At 39.0% G+C, this 20,362-nt stretch overlaps 1 protein-coding gene across 4 annotated transcripts in view; it reads left to right on the top strand.

Moving 5' to 3' along the window:
• Nucleotides 1-20,362, top strand: part of PIEZO2 (piezo type mechanosensitive ion channel component 2) — a 465,759-nt gene that overhangs the window by 74,200 nt on the left and 371,197 nt on the right. For all 4 annotated transcript variants that reach the window (XM_075125316.1, XM_075125317.1, XM_075125315.1 and 1 more), the window contains exon 2: nucleotides 19,148-19,243. In XM_075125316.1, coding sequence (XP_074981417.1) covers nucleotides 19,148-19,243 — 96 coding nt within the window. The remainder of the gene's footprint in view (nucleotides 1-19,147; nucleotides 19,244-20,362) is intronic.

Raw genomic sequence — 20,362 nt, 5'->3', positions numbered from 1 at the left:
GGGTTGGACTAGATGACCTCCTGAGGTCCCTTCCAACCCTGATATTCTATGATTCTAGGATTCTATGAAGGCAGTAGATTCAGAAATTTAATCTAGGATTGTACAAAAAAAATTAAAATTGCAGTAGGCGTAGTATGTTATACAATACTGAATATCAGAAATATATAATTTGGTTTGGTATTTTCTCAAGGAAGTTTATATATGTCATGACACTTCCGTTTCCAATATTGTATAACTATTATATACTGAAAACTATTATCAAATTGCTAAATATTTTTCAGTAATTTTCATAGGGTATATTCTAATAGTAATTTTATTTTTTTACTAATATCCCAGTTTGAACCAGTATTTACTAGTGCCCGTCCTAAACTAGTTTTTCCCAGGAAGTTGCTGACTCTGGATCTGGACTTCTTAGGTGACTCTGGCCTATGCATAAAGAATTTTCCAGAGTGGTGAGAAACCTGAGGCAGGGAAATGCGTACTGGTGTGTTTATTATTTTGACTAGAGCTGTGTATTTCTTGTGCTATTATGTAAAGAGTATTGGTGTGTTAGAATCCTATGCAAAGTCTGTCTGGGTGTCTGGCTTTCACTGTTGCATGCCCCTTAAAAGGTAAACTGTAAATCAGAAGGTTCATACCTTTGGCGGGATTCTGGGGAACATGCAGTGCTGCTGGGGAGAGAGGGCACTAGTTTCAGGCCCTATGCAATTGATCAAAGGGGGTCTCCATTACTAAGAGGGTTGTAAGATATAAGGTCTGCATCAGGAGTGCGTCTGTCTGGAACCCAAAAGTCAGGGACAAGGAAGAGTTAGGCAAAGGGTGTGCTGTAGAGTAAGTCCTCTAGGAAACGTACAGATGCCACATCCTTCACACTCTTCAGGCAGTCTTTGGGTTCCCTGTCTTCTTGCTGAGGCCTGAAACAGAAGCTCAGGACAGGGTAGTGGCAGGTTGCAGCTATACAGAGCCGTAGAAAGTTTGTTACCTCATCTCTGTTTGTAATTCTGTTCACAATAAAAGAAAAGGAGTACTTGTGGCACCTTAGAGACTAACCAATTTATTTGAGCATGAGCTTTCGTGAGCTACAGCTCACTTCATCGGATGCATACCGTGGAAACTGCAGCAGACTTTATATATACACAGAGAATATGAAACAATACCTCCTCCCACCCCACTGTCCTGCTGGTAATAGCTTATCTATTATATAATAATAATAATAATAATATTATATTATATAATATAATATAAGCTATTACCAGCAGGACAGTGGGGTGGGAGGAGGTATTGTTTCATATTCTCTGTGCATATATAAAGTCTGCTGCAGTTTCCACGGTATGCATCCGATGAAGTGAGCTGTAGCTCACGAAAGCTCATGCTCAAATAAATTGGTTAGTCTCTAAGGTGCCACAAGTACTCCTTTTCTTTTTGCGAATACAGACTAACACGGCTGTTACTCTGAAACCTGTCACAATAAAAGGTTTATCTTGAAACTGTTCTGCTGATCAGTAAAATACTACATAGGACACATAGGAATCAGTGTTTGGATCCCCTCACAGCTGTTGGATGAGTGTCCAGCAGTTAGATCTGTGACACCTTCACTACTTTGGTGTCTGGGGTGGAGCTATAGAAACCTTTCTCTTTTTCTTGTGTTGGCTGCCTCACCTATCAAAAGCTACTGGTGTATATTGTAAATACAGTGTTGTAGGATACTTGATGATGTGTTTTACTGGCATCCTTCATAAGAAGATTTCATGTAACAGATTTACGTGCCTTTTAACCATTACTTTAAGGAGTAAAAGTCCCAATTTGGACAGGCAGTGCCACAGCAAAAGAGGAACAGTTCTTCAGTAATGAATTAATAATTCACTATATTTTAAGTAGGAATAAATAATTACCATTTCTCTTTCTTTTTACCACTTCATATCAAGTGAATTATTTATTACTTTTTGTACAAGAAAGATCATCTCAGAGTTTGTATAATACTGGACCATAAGAATAAAAGACTAGCATCTCCTTCAGATGAAGAGAGATTCCTTGACAATCACTGTGATTCTTCGATTCCGTCAGTTTCCCTTTTTCTAATATTATGTCTTTGTAATGTTGTTTAGATTGCCATCTCACTAATCACTTGCAATTCTGCACATTCTGGGCCCATTTTATCCCTGATGTGTCAAGAGGTGAAATTGGCCTTTTGTGTTTCTTTTCTATAACTGAAATAATGGTAGAAGATTAAATATTCTATTCATATTAATATTTATAACCATTATAATGATATTCTTATTTCTTCATGTTAGCACTTGGCTGGTATCCATAGTCATACTTAATCATAAATATTTTTTTGGGTTAGTTTTTGCCACATCCTTCATCTGACTCAGAGTTTTTAGGAATACTTCCTTACCCTAATGACACCATCACAAACAAGTGGCTGTTCCTTTCCAAATCTTATATAAACTGACATTTGACAACTGATATATTGAAAACATGATTTGCCATGGAGTATTTGGATGGCTGAGTGGATTAGTAACGGACATGGAATATTTCACATCTAGGCTGGTAGTAAGAATCTGACCCGGTGCATAAGTGGCTAAAAGTTACAGCCATCTGATGCGTGCTTAGTGGCTAAATGTGATGAGTTGATAGTCTTAGCTCATTTCCTGGTGAAGGTGTCCACATCACAAAGTCACCACCACGTCTGTCACCAGTTGGCACCCTGATTAGCAGTAGCACTGTGTAGAACCTTCTGATTTTAGTTCACATGGGTTTCATGAACCAAACCCAGCATGTTAAAATTGCAATGGTTCACATAGTTTTAGGTTTGTTTGGACACTTGCATTCATACAACTGGTCCCCTCAATGCCTAGAGTCAGGCGGAGAGTTAGGTTGTCACCCTCTCATATCCCCAGTAAGTGGTTCAAGGAACAGGCTGACTTCTTTGGCTTCATTTGTCTGCACTAGAACTGCAGCCTCAGACAGTGCTTGTCTACATGGGGAGTTATTCTGGAATAGCTAATCCTGACTGACTGCACATGTGGAGTACCATATTATTGTGAAATAAGCTTCATGTGCAGACACTCTCATCAGGAATAGTTAATCCACATTAAATTCACACTCTATCTTATTCCAAATTAACTTGAATATGTAGACAAACTCTTAGACCTTCACCAACTACAGGATCTGTGATTATAAACTGGAAAGAAAGAAGCCTGGAGACAAAAGATACAGTGATTAATCAGGGAAAAACCTTCTGTAACCACTGTGAGGAGGAGAGATTGAACTTGAATGATATTTTTCTACTCCTTCACTGAAAACGTGAAGGAGCAAAAGGTATCTAGTGCCTCAAACTTGTTGGCATGGTCAGAGATCTCCAATAAAAAGTTGAGAAGAAAAACAGCAAAACTCTGAGTGTCTCTGGATTAAGTTTAAAAGTGTGTGCAACAAGAGTGATGTAGTGGTGGGAGTCTGCTATAGACCACCGGACCAGGGGGATGAGGTAGATGAGGCTTTCTTCCGGCAGCTCACGGAAGCTACTGGATCGCATGCCCTGATTCTCATGGGTGACTTTAATTTTCCTGATATCTGCTGGGAGAGCAATACAGCGGTGCATAGACAATCCAGGAAGTTTTTGGAAAGCGTAGGGGACAATTTCCTGGCGCAAGTGCTCGAGGAGCCAACTAGGGGGGGCACTTTTCTTGACCTGCTGCTCACAAACCGGGTAGAATTAGTGGGGGAAGCAAAAGTGGATGGGAATCTGGGGGGCAGTGACCATGAGTTGGTTGAGTTCAGGATCCTGACACAGGGAAGAAAGGTAAGCAGCACGATACGGACCCTGGACTTCAGGAAAGCAGACTTCGACTCCCTCAGGGAACGGATGGCCAGGATCCCCTGGGGGACTAACTTGAAGGGGAAAGGAGTCCAGGAGAGCTGGCTGTATTTCAAGGAATCCCTGTTGAGGTTACAGGGACAAACCATCCCGATGAGTCGTAAGAATAGTAAATATGGCAGGCGACCAGCTTGGCTTAATGGTGAAATCTTAGCGGATCTTAAACATAAAAAAGAAGCTTACAAGAAGTGGAAGGTTGGACATATGACCAGGGAAGAGTATAAAAATATTGCTAGGGCATGTAGGAATGTTATCAGGAGGGCCAAATCGCACCTGGAGCTGCAGCTAGCCAGAGATGTCAAGAGTAACAAGAAGGGTTTCTTCAGGTATGTTGGCAACAAGAAGAAAGCCAAGGAATGTGTGGGCCCCTTACTGAATGAGGGAGGCAAACTAGTGACAGAGGATGTGGAAAAAGCTAATGTACTCAATGCTTTTTTTGCCTCTGTTTTCACTAACAAGGTCAGCTCCCAGACTGCTACGCTGGGCATCACAAAATGGGGAAGAGATGGCCAGCCCTCTGTGGAGATAGAGGTGGTTAGGGACTTTTTAGAAAAGCTGGACGTGCACAAGTCCATGGGGCCGGACGAGTTGCATCCGAGAGTGCTGAAGGAACTGGCGGCTGTGATTGCAGAGCCATTGGCCATTATCTTTGAAAACTCGTGGCGAACCGGGGAAGTCCCGGATGACTGGAAAAAGGCTAATGTAGTGCCAATCTTTAAAAAAGGGAAGAAGGAGGATCCTGGGAACTACAGGCCAGTCAGCCTCACTTCAGTCCCTGGAAAAATCATGGAGCAGGTCCTCAAAGAATCAATCCTGAAGCACTTGCATGAGAGGAAAGTGATCAGGAACAGCCAGCATGGATTCACCAAGGGAAGGTCATGCCTGACTAATCTAATCGCCTTCTATGATGAGATTACTGGTTCTGTGGATGAAGGGAAAGCAGTGGATGTATTGTTTCTTGACTTTAGCAAAGCTTTTGACACGGTCTCCCACAGTATTCTTGTCAGCAAGTTAAGGAAGTATGGACTGGATGAATGCACTACAAGGTGGGTAGAAAGCTGGCTAGATTGTCGGGCTCAACGGGTAGTGATCAATGGCTCCATGTCTAGTTGGCAGCCGGTATCAAGTGGAGTGCCCCAAGGGTCGGTCCTGGGGCCGGTTTTGTTCAATATCTTCATAAATGATCTGGAGGATGGTGTGGATTGCACTCTCAGCAAATTTGCGGATGATACTAAACTGGGAGGAGTGGTAGATACGCTGGAGGGGAGGGATAGGATACAGAAGGACCTAGACAAATTGGAGGATTGGGCCAAAAGAAATCTGATGAGGTTCAATAAGGATAAGTGCAGGGTCCTGCACTTAGGACGGAAGAACCCAATGCACAGCTACAGACTAGGGACCGAATGGCTAGGCAGCAGTTCTGCGGAAAAGGACCTAGGGGTGACAGTGGACGAGAAGCTGGATATGAGTCAGCAGTGTGCCCTTGTTGCCAAGAAGGCCAATGGCATTTTGGGATGTATAAGTAGGGGCATAGCGAGCAGATCGAGGGACGTGATCGTTCCCCTCTATTCGACATTGGTGAGGCCTCATCTGGAGTAATGTGTCAAGTTTTGGGCCCCACACTTCAAGAAGGATGTGGATAAATTGGAGAGAGTCCAGCGAAGGGCAACGAAAATGATTAGGGGTCTGGAACATATGAGTTATGAGGAGAGGCTGAGGGAGCTCTGATTGTTTAGCCTGCAGAAGAGAAGAATGAGGGGGGATTTGATAGCTGTTTTCAACTACCTGAAAGGGGGTTCCAAAGAGGATGGCTCTAGACTGTTCTCAATGGTAGCAGATGACAGAACGAGGAGTAATGGTCTCAAGTTACATTGGGGGAGGTTTAGATTGGATATTAGGAAAAACTTTTTCACTATGAGGGTGGTGAAACACTGGAATGCGTTACCTAGGGAGGTGGTAGAATCTCCTTCCTTAGAGGTTTTTAAGGTCAGGCTTGACAAAGCACTGGCTGGGATGATTTAACTGGGAATTGGTCCTGCTTTGAGCAGGGGGTTGGACTAGATGACCTTCTGGGGTCCCTTCCAACCCTTATATTCTATGATTCTATGATTCTATGATTCTGGGACGAATAAAGGAGACAGCAAAAATAGTCTCACAGTATGTGGCAACCTGCCATTGAATTTGAAATGAACGATAATGCTAAATGGTCCATTACTACTGTGAAACGTATCCTAAGTATTCTTGATTGTATTGCATTTATCTCTCAAAACACTTGTATACCTTGTCATGCCAACAGAGTTACTGATGTTGGATTTCCTGCAAAAGTGGAGTAGAGGGTACTGGGCCCGTTGTAGGGAAGTGAGCCAGCAGAGTTCTCCGAACAATTCACATAAATCTCTAGCTGAGGCTCCGAAATGTAATTTTTTGGTTTGTATTGCCTGTGCCATAATTAGCTTCCTTCCAGACTGAGGAGGTGGGACAAGTGGGTTCAGGTGTTAGCCTGATGAGCACCTGGGCCTCTGAAAAAGAGCTGAGAGAACTGAGAGAGAGGAACTGCAGGAAGCAGGTTAGTTTCCTGTGGGAGACCCTGACATAGTAGGTAGGTAGGCCCCAGGAAGGAAAGGCAGTGGGAGCCTGCTGAGGAAAAAAAGGCCTTCAGGGGGAAAGTCCTGGAAGTCAGTGCTTAGCTAAAAACAAATCGGCAAAGCTTAAAAGTAGGGCTGAAGAGCCGCGAACTTCAGTGAGTGGTAGATTGCAAGAGGGACTCCAGGGAAAGCAACCTGTGAGTCAGCGCTCTATAACTGAGCAGGGAAAGAGTTAAAATTAGCCTGGAAGTTGCCATCAACTGAGCCCAAAAGGTAGGCCGAAGAGTAGCCCAAGAGGGACAGAAGAACCTGATGTTTTTTTGGACTTTTAGATGGCCTTTTATTATCCCCAAAGAAGTTTAATTTGTTTAGTAACTTGGCTACATCACTGGTACCTACCCATCTGGAGAAGGCTAAAGGGACTCACCTTGGCAGAAGAAACTGAAGCAGAGATGCTGCAGGGCCACATCACGCCAAGACAGGGCACTCTGAAGTTAGCAGCTCAGTTGCAGTACCAAAACTTGAAACGATGTATGAAATTTCCTAGCTAAGAGACTCCATTGTGAGACAAAGGGCAAGGAAAGTCAAGCATTGCCTTATCCCTCAAACTTGACCTGGTGGGGCATGTTGGGATATTGTAGAGAAGTTTGCATTGCTACAACCTGTTATCCCTTCTCTGTAGATTAAATCAAGATTTAGTCTCCAAGACTGTCAAGCAAACACCTTTCACAAGCACTAAAATCACAAAGTTGTAAAAACTTAAGTTAACTTTTGAAGTGAAAAGTGCTGTTGATATGAAAAGTAGCAAATCATGACACCTCCATTGTTCTAAGTTTGAAAAAGAGATTCCTCGTGCTGTTCTCCCTGTCTGACTTTTCATGTTCTCATTTTTGTTTGAAAGACCTGTGAGGAGAATAGCTGCTGTGCACTTCTAAATTTGAAGAAAGGAGGAGCAATACTCTTTACACTCAATTCCCAGACAATCTGCCCAAAGTTTAACCGGTTCCAGACGATTTTTAAATGAGTGAGCTTAGTGAAATTGCTGCTCTGAGACGATGAAAGAGTCACTGTCCAGCAGTCATCTGTGCTGATGAGCATTAACCAAGGGGAAAACGTGACTCTAAATACATCCATAAATCAAACCTACAGATTTTATCCAGGTTAATCATATATCTATCAAAGCATTCACTGGCTTTCCAAAAGTGTAAAGTTTTCTGTCTGAGGCTACTGCATACTTATTACACTAAACAGTTATTTGAGCTAACTGTAAGAAACCTGTTTCATGTTATTTTGTACAATAAAGTCTGATTCCAAACTCATCTACCCTGACCATTGATTTAAATGGAATTACTCCTAATTTACACTGATGTGAGAGCAAAATCGGGCTCGGCATAGCAGGAATTCAGAAAGAGAGGGAGACCAAATATTAACATAAGACTAAAATGTATCTGGGCATTATATAGTTAGGATGATTGGTAAGGAATGTAGTTCTGATTTGGAATTTAGTTCTTGAAGTTCTCAGTATGGTTTCAAAAGTGTAAATCGTCTCACTTTTTTTCAAGAAGGCAGTTTGGAACATAATGTATTTATAGCACATTTTCCATCCATTATATGGCATGTAATTATAATGATTCTTACCTTTGCTGTAGGCAGCTCAGGGGAGAAGTAGTAGAGTTTCTTGTGACAAAAATAAAAGGATAAGAACATGGTGTGGGGGGGAGTTGTAAAATAGTATAGAGGGATAGCGATTTAACTAAATCACTAACAAATATATTTGAGCATAAACTTCCGATGAAGTGAGCTGTAGCTCACGAAAGTTTATGCTCAAATAAATTTGTTAGTCTCTAAGGTGCCACAAGTCCTCCTTTTCTTTTTAAATAAATCCTAAAACTTTACTTTCTGGATATCTGGTGTTTGATATTTAATAATGGCAGAAACTGGTAATGAAAAGAGAAGTTCATGCCGAAAGGAACTTTGCTCTAATATTGAGCATTTGTTTATTCTCACAGGGCCATTTCTGCTCTACTACCTAGGCTACTGCTACTACTACTGACTTTTCTAGGGTTGCACTGGTGTAACTGAGCAGAAATTGAACCTGTGTGGTTTAACTAAGCGGAGTTTGGCCCAAAGTGTTGAAGACTAGTGGAGTTTATAAGCAACACTTTTATTTGAATAATTTTGTTTTTCAGCTACTTAATAGTGGATTGTATTATCCAGGCGGTGATGAGGAAGACCTGATCTTTCACACCCGTGACCGACACATCTATGCCAACCTAACCCCCAGTGCATATGCAGCTATGCTGACAGAAGAGTGCATCTGTCAATGTAGCTACCATTGTATGGGAGCTGGTGTTCCTCCACTGATGGAAAAACCCTTTATGCTGGTGTAGGCTGAATCTCCACTATGGAGTTAGGCTCGCATAGTTTCTGTAATGTAGACAAACCCTTTGTTTTATTTTCTGTTTTATTATTTTATAATCAGTGTAAGGCTCATCAGATTGAGGAACAAACTGCATAGATCTGCAGTTTGTGGCCAACTTTCCTTTCCATTCCATACCTGCAGCTGTCATGAAAGGCGATGGGAGCTATAGACCAGTTTCAGAAGACAAAATTTACCTAATGCGATAGGTATTTTTAAAAGGGACAATAAATAAAAAGTGCACACATAAATGGAGGAAAAGACTGCATTTTTATTCTCATTCACTCTTGGTGTTTAGTGTTAAACAAGAGTGTTACTAGAAAAATCTATAGTAAAAACATTAATACGTCTCTGCAAGAGCTGTGGAATAACTGAGTTTTTGGTTTGGTGTCTGAACCAAAAAGTGAAAAAAACCTCAAACGTTTGTTTCAGGTCGACCTGAAATGAAATGTGTTTGAATTTTTTGGTGAAAAAATAAATGAAACATTATATTCAAACTGAAATGAAATATTTTGTTTAATTTTTGAGGATTTTAACCCTATTAAAAACAAAATTGAGGCAACATTGAAAGCAGTCATTTCAAAATGGAAAATCAAAACATTTCATTTTGAAAATATTGAAACAAAATGTTTTGACTTTTTTTCTGATTTTTTTATTATTATTGTTATTTTTTATTTCTAGCCAAAGCAATTTGGTGAGTTTGACCTGAATTAATTCACAAAATGTTTTGATTGACCCAAATATGCATTTTTTTAATGGAAAAAATGTAATCAAAAAAATTTCATCCAAGTTTAATCACAGCAAAATATACATACTTCAGTCAGGCATGTGGTCTTCAAATCCTATTGCTCTTGGAAATGCACGTTGTCTGCTTGGATAGTGGGTGTTAAAAAAAACCCAGCAAAATGATTTGAGGACATATTAGTCTCTCTTTCTGCAGCTGCTGAACACAACCACTCCCATTTTGTGTTTAAACTGCTATTGGTTTATTGAGCTCTTGTATCCCACACATAGCACACTTGGACCATGGCTTGAAATGCTGCTCATAACTTCCATAGCTGAATCATTACCACCTTATTAACACTTTGTCATAATTAAAATCTGTGCTGTATTTGCAGTATTAATAAACACTATGAAGTAGATTGTCTGTCTGGCTCTGCCTGGGACCAGGCTCCAATAGTCCTTTCTGCAATCAGCAGAGCAATCTTAGTCCAGTGTCCTACAAGTTGTTTTTCTTGTATGGATCCTCACTTAATTCAGCGTGGCTCCATATGGGCACAGGGTCTGTCTCCATGTATCACATTGCAAAACTGGGGCTTTAGTTCTTGTACAACAAGGCCTTGATTCAGCAAAGCCATAAGTCTGTACTTAACTTTAAGCATGTGAGTGGTGCCATTATCACTGTTCCCATTGTCACTTGTTCACAAATGCAGTAGATTTCAGTAAAATCAACTTAAACCTGAAATTTCTGTTCTAGGAAAGTTTTGGTTCAGTTGTTCATGTTTGGTAGGATTTCCATTGTGCTGTATAGATGGAAATTCTTTGGTTTCATGCTTCTGCATCTATTCTTTAATGGCACCACAACTGTGAAAATGATCTTCCAGCACTTGCACCATGGATTGGCATGCAAAGATACTAGCTATAATATTGTCAAATCTGGGCAACATTTTACACGAGCCTACCATCAGTGGATTTTTCATTCAGTCCAACTAAGCTGATTTCTTTAATCTTCCGCAAGTATTGTGTGTGTTTGAAAATCTTACAGTGTAACTCCCATTGACTTCAACAGAAGCTGAATTAGGCCAATGGTGTGTGGTTCTGGAAAATTCAGTAGTTTCTTAGCTATGTTTTTTGTCCTTTAAGGATTGATATGCTAGAAAAGAACACATCCTCTCTAAGTGCTAGTTTAGAAACCTTGAAATGTTAAATAATCACACTGCTTCAAAGAATTTTGCAGCTGGATGATAAAAATGCCGTTCTCATCCATGTAATCATGAATTTTTGGACACAACGTAATATTTTAGTTATTTTTCACCTTTTTGCTTAGATTCTATTGGATTCTATTCCTGCTCCTGCCACTGAATTCCTATGTGATGCTAGGCAAGACACTTAAACCAAATGGTCTCTAATTATGTGTTTCTCATTTTCTGGGTGCCTAATGTGAGATCCTGGGGCCTGTTTTGCAGAAGTGCTGAGTGCTCACAGCTGTGACTGAAGTCAGTGTGCTTTAATATATTAAGTACTAAGTACTCTGGAAAAATCAGGTTCTAGTTATCTCAGATTGGAATCCAAAATTAGTGAGTTATCTGACCTTAATCTTTATCTCAGTTCCCCATCTGTTAAAAGGGCATAAGACCACTCCCTCACCGCACAGAGTATTGTAAACCTAAATGAATGTTTGTGAAGCACTCAGACGCTAGAGTGATGAATGCCATAGAAAAGGAAATCAATAATTGTCTTCAGAGCATGGTTTGAGAGTGTGCAGTAAATAAGGCAAGGGACCACACCTTGAACAACAGGGAAAAAATGAAATATTGAATAGCTGCTCATTAGCTGAGCATCCTCCATTATATGCACTGAATGAGGCAGGGTTCCTGTGGGGAAAAATAGGATGTGATCATGTAATTATTAGGGCTGTCGATTAATCGCAGTTAACTCACACGATTAACTAAAAAAATTAATTGCGATTAATTGCACTGTTATACAATAGAATACCAATTGAAATTTATTAAATATTTTGGGTGTCTTTCTACATTTTCAAATATATCGATTTTCAGTTACAACACAGAATACAAAGTGTACCGTGCTCACTTTATATTTTTTATTACAAATATTTGCACTGTAAAAATGATACACAAGAGAAATAGTATTTTTCAATTCACCTCATTCAAGCACTGTAGTGCAATCTCTTTATCGTGAAAGTGAAACTTACAAATGTAGTTTTTTTGGTTACATAACTGCACTCAAAACCAAAACAATGTAAAACTTTAGAGCCTACAAGTCCAATCAGTCCTACTTCTTGTTCAGCCAATCGCTCAGACAAACAGGTTTGTTTACATTTGCTTCCCACTTCTTAATTACAATGTCACCTGAAAGTGAGAACAGGCATTTGCATGGTACTGTTGTAGCTGGTGTCACAAGATATTTTTGTGCCAAATGTGCTAAAGATTCATATGCCTCTTCATGCTTCAGCCATCGTTCCAGAGAAAATGATTCCATGTTGATGACACTCGTTACAAAGGTCAAATGTGTTAATTAAATTTCAGAGTAACAGCCGTGTTAGTCTGTATTCGCAAAAAGAAAAGGAGTACTTGTGGCACCTTAGAGACTAACCAATTTATTTGAGCATGAGCTTTCGTGAGCTACAGCTCACTTCATCAGATGCATACCGTGGAAACTGCAGCAGACTTTATATATACACAGAGAATATGAAACAATACCTCCTCCCACCCCACTGTCCTGCTGGTAATAGCTTATCTAAAGTGATCATCAGGTGGGCCATTTCCAGCACAAATCCAGGTTTTCTCACCCTCCCCCCCCCCACAAATTCACTCTCCTGCTGGTGCTAGCCCATCCAAAGTGACAACTCTTTACATAATCAAGTCGGGCTATTTCCTGCATAAATCCAGGTTTTCTCACATCCCCCACACCCCCATACACACTCAAACTCACTCTCCTGCTGGTAATAGCTCATCTAAACTGACCACTCTCCAAGTTTAAATCCAAGTTAAACCAGAACATCTGGGGGGGGGGTAGGAAAAAACAAGAGGAAACAGGCTACCTTGCATAATGACTTAGCCACTCCCAGTCTCTATTTAAGCCTAAATTAATAGTATCCAATTTGCAAATGAATTCCAATTCAGCAGTTTCTCGCTGGAGTCTGGATTTGAAGTTTTTTTGTTTTAAGATAGCGACCTTCATGTCTGTGATTGCGTGACCAGAGAGATTGAAGTGTTCTCCGACTGGTTTATGAATGTTATAATTCTTGACATCTGATTTGTGTCCATTTATTCTTTTACGTAGAGACTGTCCAGTTTGACCAATGTACATGGCAGAGGGGCATTGCTGGCACATGATGGCATATATCACATTGGTGGATGTGCAGGTGAACGAGCCTCTGATAGTGTGGCTGATGTTATTAGGCCCTGTGATGGTGTCCCCTGAATAGATATGTGGGCACAATTGGCAACGGGCTTTGTTGCAAGGATAAGTTCCTGGGTTAGTGGTTCTGTTGTGTGGTATGTGGTTGTTGGTGAGTATTTGCTTCAGGTTGCGGGGCTGTCTGTAGGCAAGGACTGGCCTGTCTCCCAAGACTTGTGAGAGTGTTGGGTCATCCTTTAGGATAGGTTGTAGATCCTTAATAATGCGTTGGAGGGGTTGCTATCTTAAAACAAACAGACATGAAGGTTGCTATCTTAAAAAAAAAAACTTCAAATCCAGACTCCAGCGAGAAACTGCTGAATTGGAATTCATTTGCAAATTGGATACTATTAATTTAGGCTTAAATAGAGACTGGGAGTGGCTAAGTCATTATGCAAGGTAGCCTGTTTCCTCTTGTTTTTTCCTACCCCCCCCCAGATGTTCTGGTTTAACTTGGATTTAAACTTGGAGAGTGGTCAGTTTAGATGAGCTATTACCAGCAGGAGAGTGAGTTTGAGTGTGTATGGGGGTGTGGGGGATGTGAGAAAACCTGGATTTATGCAGGAAATAGCCCGACTTGATTATGTAAAGAGTTGTCACTTTGGATGGGCTAGCACCAGCAGGAGAGTGAATTTGTGGGGGGGGGGGGGGGGGGAGGGTGAGAAAACCTGGATTTGTGCTGGAAATGGCCCACCTGATGATCACTTTAGATAAGCTATTACCAGCAGGACAGTGGGGTGGGAGGAGGTATTGTTTCATATTCTCTGTGTATATATAAAGTCTGCTGCAGTTTCCACGGTATGCATCTGATGAAGTGAGCTGTAGCTCACGAAAGCTCATGCTCAAATAAATTGGTTAGTCTCTAAGGTGCCACAAGTACTCCTTTTCTTTTTAATTAAATTTGTGACTGAACTCCTTGGGGAAGAATTATGTCTCCTGCTCTGATTTGTTCACATTCTGCCATATATTTCATGTTATAGCTGTCTCAGATGATGACCCAGCACATGTTGTCATTCATTTTAAGAACACTTTCTCTGCAAATTTGACAAAATACAAAGAAGATACCGGTGTGAAATCTCTAAAGATAGCTACAGCACTTGACCCAAGATTTAAGAATCTGAAGTGCCTTCCAAAATCTGAGAGGGATGCGGTCTGGAGCATGCTTTCAGAAGTCTTAAAAGAGCAACACTCCCATGCAGAAACTACAGAACCCAAACCACCAAAAAAGAAAATCAACCTTCTGCTGGTGGCATCTGACTCAGATGATGAAAATGAATATGCATCAGTCTGCACTGCTTTGGATCGTTATCGAGCAGAACTTGTCATCTGCGTGGACGCATGTCCGCTGGAATGGTGGTTGAAGCATGAAGGGACATATGAAAATTTAGTGTATCTGGCATGTAAATATCTTGTGACGCCAGCTACAACAGTGCAGGCAAATGCCTGTTCTCACTTTTAGGTGTCATTGTAAACAAGAAGCAGGCAGCAAATATAAACAAACTTGTTTGTCTGAGTGATTGGCTGAACAAGAAGTAGGACTGATTGGACTTGTAGGCTCTAAAGTTTTACATTGTTTAATTTTTTAATGCAGGGTTTTTGTATATAATTCTATATTTATAAGTTCAACTTTCATGATAAAGAGATTGCACTACACTACTTGTATTAAGTGAATTGAAAAATACAATTTGTTTTGTTTTTTACAGTGCTAATATTTTTGATCAAAAGTAAATATAAAGTGAGCCCTGTACACTTTGTATTCTGTGTTGTAATTGAAATCAATATATTTGAAAATGCAGAAAACATCCAAAATATGTAAATAAATGCTATTCTGTTATTAACAGTGCGATTAGTCACAATTAACCTTTTTAATCACTTGACAGCCCTCGTAATTATTGATTGTATCATAATTCATATACTTAGGGAAAAAATTAAGGCAGCCTTAATTCTGGCATTCCTAACTGCTGTGTGTTTGACTTTGCAACCTAAATAACATTCCTTTAAAAAATAGTTAGTGTAATATACACGATGATGTTTCACTTGGTTTGCCTTGAACTTGTTAATCATTTGCACTAATGTATGTACACCGTGTTACCTCCCTATTGTCCTATGTAATGATTTCTGATGAGGGCACTGTTATTACATTGTCATATGCAGCACCCTGATTTGAAAATGGAGATACATTATTTATTATTTCTATTACAAAACTACCTAGGAGCCCTAGTCATGGTCCAGGGTCCCATTGTGCTAGGCACCTTACAAACCTATAGTCATCCTATTCATGTGTTCTGCATGGTAGAAACCAACCAAATATCAAGTGTTCTGCCTTGTGATTAGGTGAAGGAGGCATGGTTGATAATTTGCCTTGAGCCTGCAAGAAGGGATCCTATTTTGCTTGTCTTGCACAATTACATGTGAATGATCTTTTTACTATAAAATAACTTCACAGTGCTGTAGTAACTCATCCAAGTGTCTTCCAATATAGTTAGAAGATGTGCTCTACAAGTTACGTGTTCTCCATTAAGTGTCACATATTTCAGTATTTTCCCTCCAACTCTAGCTTATTTACACAAGACTGTATTTTAAAGAACTGCAAATGTAAAATGGGTAGAACTTTTGAGTTCCATGTTTTCTAGGGAGTTTGTTTCTCAGAGCAGGTGGTTATTTTTTTGGTAACATTCTTTTGGGGATAACGATGAAAAGAATATAGCTATAGACTGGAATTTTCACAGGGGACCACAGGAGATAGGTGCCCAATATCTCTGGCTTTGTGTGAAAGTTGGGCAATATCACTCTTTTGAGTTCTTGTGGAAAGCCAAGGTTAATGTTCAATTCGCTTTTAAAAAAAAGAAAAGAAAAAAAAGTAGATTCCTTAGGATTGACTGAATATTTTAAGGTGTGAACTGCATCAGATCTTTCTTTCAGCCAACAACATTGTTTTGCAGTGTGTTAAACATTTTGCCAGCAGCACTTCTTCAAATGAAGATTTTTATCCAATATCTTTTTGTTGCTGTCGAAATAGCATGAAAATTGAACCAAAATTAAGTCTATAGGTAACAATCTTCCTTGAAGCATACCTTTGCTGAGCCTTCTTAATAAACTTTCAACTGTAAAGTTGTTAAACAAGATGCAAGTGCTATGCAATATCCTGCTGAAGATAGAAGAAATATGACTTCATTATCGTTGGCTGGATCAATTCCTCTTCATGCTAATGCACACACATCAGTCCAGAGAGGATGTTGCCAAGAATAATATATAATCTACTCAAGCCTACAGTAAAAGCTTTAAAAAAATCTATTTTTATGTCGTTCTTGAAAGAAGGAAGCAATAGCAGGCAGTAAATTAATTCCATTCCTAAAAAGCCACTGCTGTTAATGTAAGGTAAATATGAAAACAATTTGAGCGGATGCCTAATTTTGTCCTATGCTGCCTATGTCCTTCACCATTTTTTTTTTGCTACCATCTTTGGTTTTTGCCACAGTTATCGCTTACAAACAGAGATGTAGTAGACATCCGCAATGCCAAAGTAAACTTGCAATTCAAAGTATTTTAGTGGTTAGGAGGACCCCAGGTTGCAAAGCTTTTCAGAGTTTTAGACAATCCGATTAGAAATATAATATTTTCTCACTTAGGTGATGGTATTATTTCAAAAGACCAAGGAGGTATAAATCCATTAGCATTTAAATTCTCTTTGGCCTCCAGATTTTCTTATTTAGCTGATGAAGAAATTTTAAAATTGTTCAGAAAGTCCGTTGTGTGATAACTGTCAAGATGGAAGAACACAGTGCAGTACAGCAAAACATAATTAAGCCACTAAAATATTAAATGCTAGAAAAAAATGGCAAATCTATTTCTTTATAATTATTAGTTTTTATTAATTTATTTTTGTGGTAATGCCTGCAGGCTACTTAATTGGTTAAAATATTTAAAACATTTAATTATTTTTTTTATAAGAATTTTAATGAAAAAAGCCTTTTCATGAAAATTTTGGCCCAGTTTTTACAGATCAACAGGAAGCTTTAACTCCTCATTCCAGTTGAATATACCTAAGAGCTTATTTGACTTTCCAACATCATAGCACTTTACAGACATCAGCTCTTACAACAGACCTGTGTTCTAAGCATTACACCATTTTGCAGATATGCAACACCTAAATTGTTCTAAATTTAAGACAATTGGATCCTGATTTTCAGAGGAATGGTACACTCCCTTTTGGCTCCCATTGATTAAAGCTGGAGTTGTGAGTAATAATCAACTCTGAAAATCAGGCCTTAGAAATCTCAAGTTGGGCACCTAAAATTAATGGATTCTTTTTGAAAATTTCGGCCTTATTGAGATGTTGACAGTAACGGACAGAATTGATGTAGTCTGGAAACAGAACTTGGGAGTTCCTTGCTAGCAGTCCCAGTTGAGGCTACTCCTGAAGGCCACAGACGCTTCACAGCTACACTCTGCAGCTGTAGAATACAGAAGACCCATATAGTTTTTACATCAGACTAATCTCTGTCAGTTTAGAAATTAATAGTACAATCCCTTACAAATTGATGTTGTACAAAACACTAGTCAGTTTTGCAACCTTAAATTACAACTGCTGTATAACTTTGCTTATTTAATAACACAACTTTTGTTTATTGTACCATTTATAAGTAGGGTGGGCAGAAGTTATGATGATCAGAACAGGCTAGATCTAAGTATGTTGATTACATGCAGAGTATAGGCCAAATTCATTCTTGGTATAGCCTTAGTCAAGATTGTGATGATGCACCAGGGATGAAGTTGGCTTAGTAAATCTAACTTTATTTAGGAACCAAATTTGCAACAGAATGGACAGAGTAAGCCAATATGTTTCCTCCAAAAGTTGGTCATCTTGGAATTAGTTGAGGGAATTGATTTGATGATTTTACTTACATTCCATGATTGTGGTATAAATAAATAGGAATGTTGTTGTTTTTTCTCCTTACTCCTTGTATCTGGCTTATCTCACAGGAAAAACTGAATGTGGTAGGTCTCATAATGTTTTAACATCTGCCATGCAGTTGGATTACATCATGCTGAGTTTTTAATAAAGAAGTCCATATACTTGACTTGCAGCATAGTCTGCATGTACAACTCTGAAGCTGCAAACACAGTCTTTAGTGATATTGCTTCTTGAACAAATGTCTCCTGAAAGTATCCAATTCAGTGAAAGTACGGTAATGCTGAACATATGAAAAAAGAAAAAGAAACACTGAAAGAAGTTAACAAACTGCCTCCTTTGCAAAACACCTTGTATTTACACTATCAGCATAAGATGTTAAAATATCACTGGCATGAAGATCTTACATGGTGGTTTCACAGTTTTTTTTCTCACTACAGGATCTTTTGTTCAGTTTTACCATCTGGTGTTTGCCTTTGGTCATAAAAAGAATTCTGGAATGAGCAGAGTGCTTTTTAAAGGATAAACACTAAATGTTAAGTTTTGGTTCCAGAATTTTGTGTGGTTAAAAATAAAATTAAATAATTATAATATAATAAAGAGTGTTACATTCTATTCTGCATAACCAAAAAGAAGAGGAGGAAAATGGATAAAAAGATTTTAATTTCCCTGGATACATTGAATAACTTTATGAATTTAGCATATCTTCCTCATTACTTAGTAGTAGTAATTATGAATTTAGTGCCTTCTACCTGAGGATCTCAGCTATTCATGATTTAAGTATTGCTGTACTCCTGAGAGGTAGATAGCATTATCCCAATTTTATAGATGAGGAAAGTGAGACACACAAATAACAAGTGAGACTCATCCAAGGTCAAACAGGAAGTCTGTGGTGCATCTGGGAAATGAAACCAGGTCTCCTGACTCCATCTTCTGCCTCAACTATAAGACCACCTTTCTCTAAAATGAAATGTATAGTACTGCAGGCATGTTTTGAATCACTATATTTCTACCTTAAATAGAACCTTTAGTGATTCTGTAGAACAAATACAGAGAGTGATACAATTATCTTTTTATGTGAAGAAGTTGTGTAGTAGCTATAAGCATTAGTCAAATATGCAACTCATGGTGAATGCAATTTGCCTTTAAATTTAAGTATTACCAGATAGATTGGCCAGATTAACAAACATACTCTTTTCTTTTTTCCATTGCAGCATGTGCGTTCCGTTACAATGGGCTCTCTTTTGTGTACCTCGTCTACCTCTTGCTCATTCCTCTGTTTTCAGAACCTACAAAAACAACAATGCAAGGTAAGAGTTTCCCTAATGGTTTTTTAAAGATACATAACATGTAATATGTACAGAAATCTTGTAGGTGGTATAAGATGGAGTCTTACAGGTATTTCTTCAATATACTTTTATTGGTTTGAACTTTTCTTCCGGTAAGTGAGCTGGTTTTGTAATATGTCATGTAAACTCACTGAATCTGGATTTGGAGTGAGTACTCCCTAGTAACTGATCTGATTAAATTCAACTATGGAATATTCTTTTTACAATGTATATTTTAGCCACCTCTACAGACATTGGCACCCCACTGATCTCCCCATTACCATGATCTTGAAAAGTTTTTGATTTTTGTTTTTTTGTTTTCAGTTTTACAGCTGTAGAATAACTAAATGCATCATGGATAAAATCACCCACATGTCACGTAATAGCGGCACTTCAATATTAAAATGTGAAAATAGGATTCCAGAGATGAAAAGACAAAAGCCATTTCAGAAATAGGATATTTGTTATTCCTGTGGGGTATATTGCAACAACAAATGGGTTAATCTGTAAAAGTTAGTTCTCAGAAGTTTCTGGGCAACAGTATTGTAACTTCAGGATCATTGAACAGTAAATTAAAATTTGCTGTGGTAAGCTAATATTTCCTTTTTTGTGTTTTATCAGTGATATGTATTGTCACCCAGTAGCTTGTGGGAGCTGCTTTAGTGAGTAGGTCTCTGAACTGGTCCCTGCAGTTCAGAACTCTCCGTCATGTGGCTTGACTCAAACTCTTGTATTAAAGCAGTTATTGTACCCCCAGTTCACCTTCAGACTATTATTTACAATAGTATCTCTCTTCAAGAAACATTTTAATTTTACTCAAGTGAGTGGTGGGGTGAAGAATAAAAGTAAGCTTCTTCCATATGGGAGAGAAGGAAAAGGAGATATTATATGGGGCTCTATTGAGGCTGACGCTGTAAGTTGAAAATGTTACCTAAATTATTGGCTTTGTTTTGAATGCTGTGGGTACCATGTGCATGTAGCACACTTCCCCTACAGCAGCTCTCTCAAAGAACACGCTGCACCACTGTGATGGTTAATGGAAAATCACATTTTATTCAATAAATATCCCTAATGAAACAAACTAGGAAATCTAGACTTCAA

The sequence above is a fragment of the Caretta caretta genome, chromosome 2, assembly GCF_965140235.1.
Source record: "Caretta caretta isolate rCarCar2 chromosome 2, rCarCar1.hap1, whole genome shotgun sequence".
NCBI lineage: Eukaryota > Metazoa > Chordata > Testudines > Cheloniidae > Caretta > Caretta caretta.
Note: the sequence above shows the minus strand (reverse complement) of the source record. Positions and strands in the feature narration are given on the sequence as shown.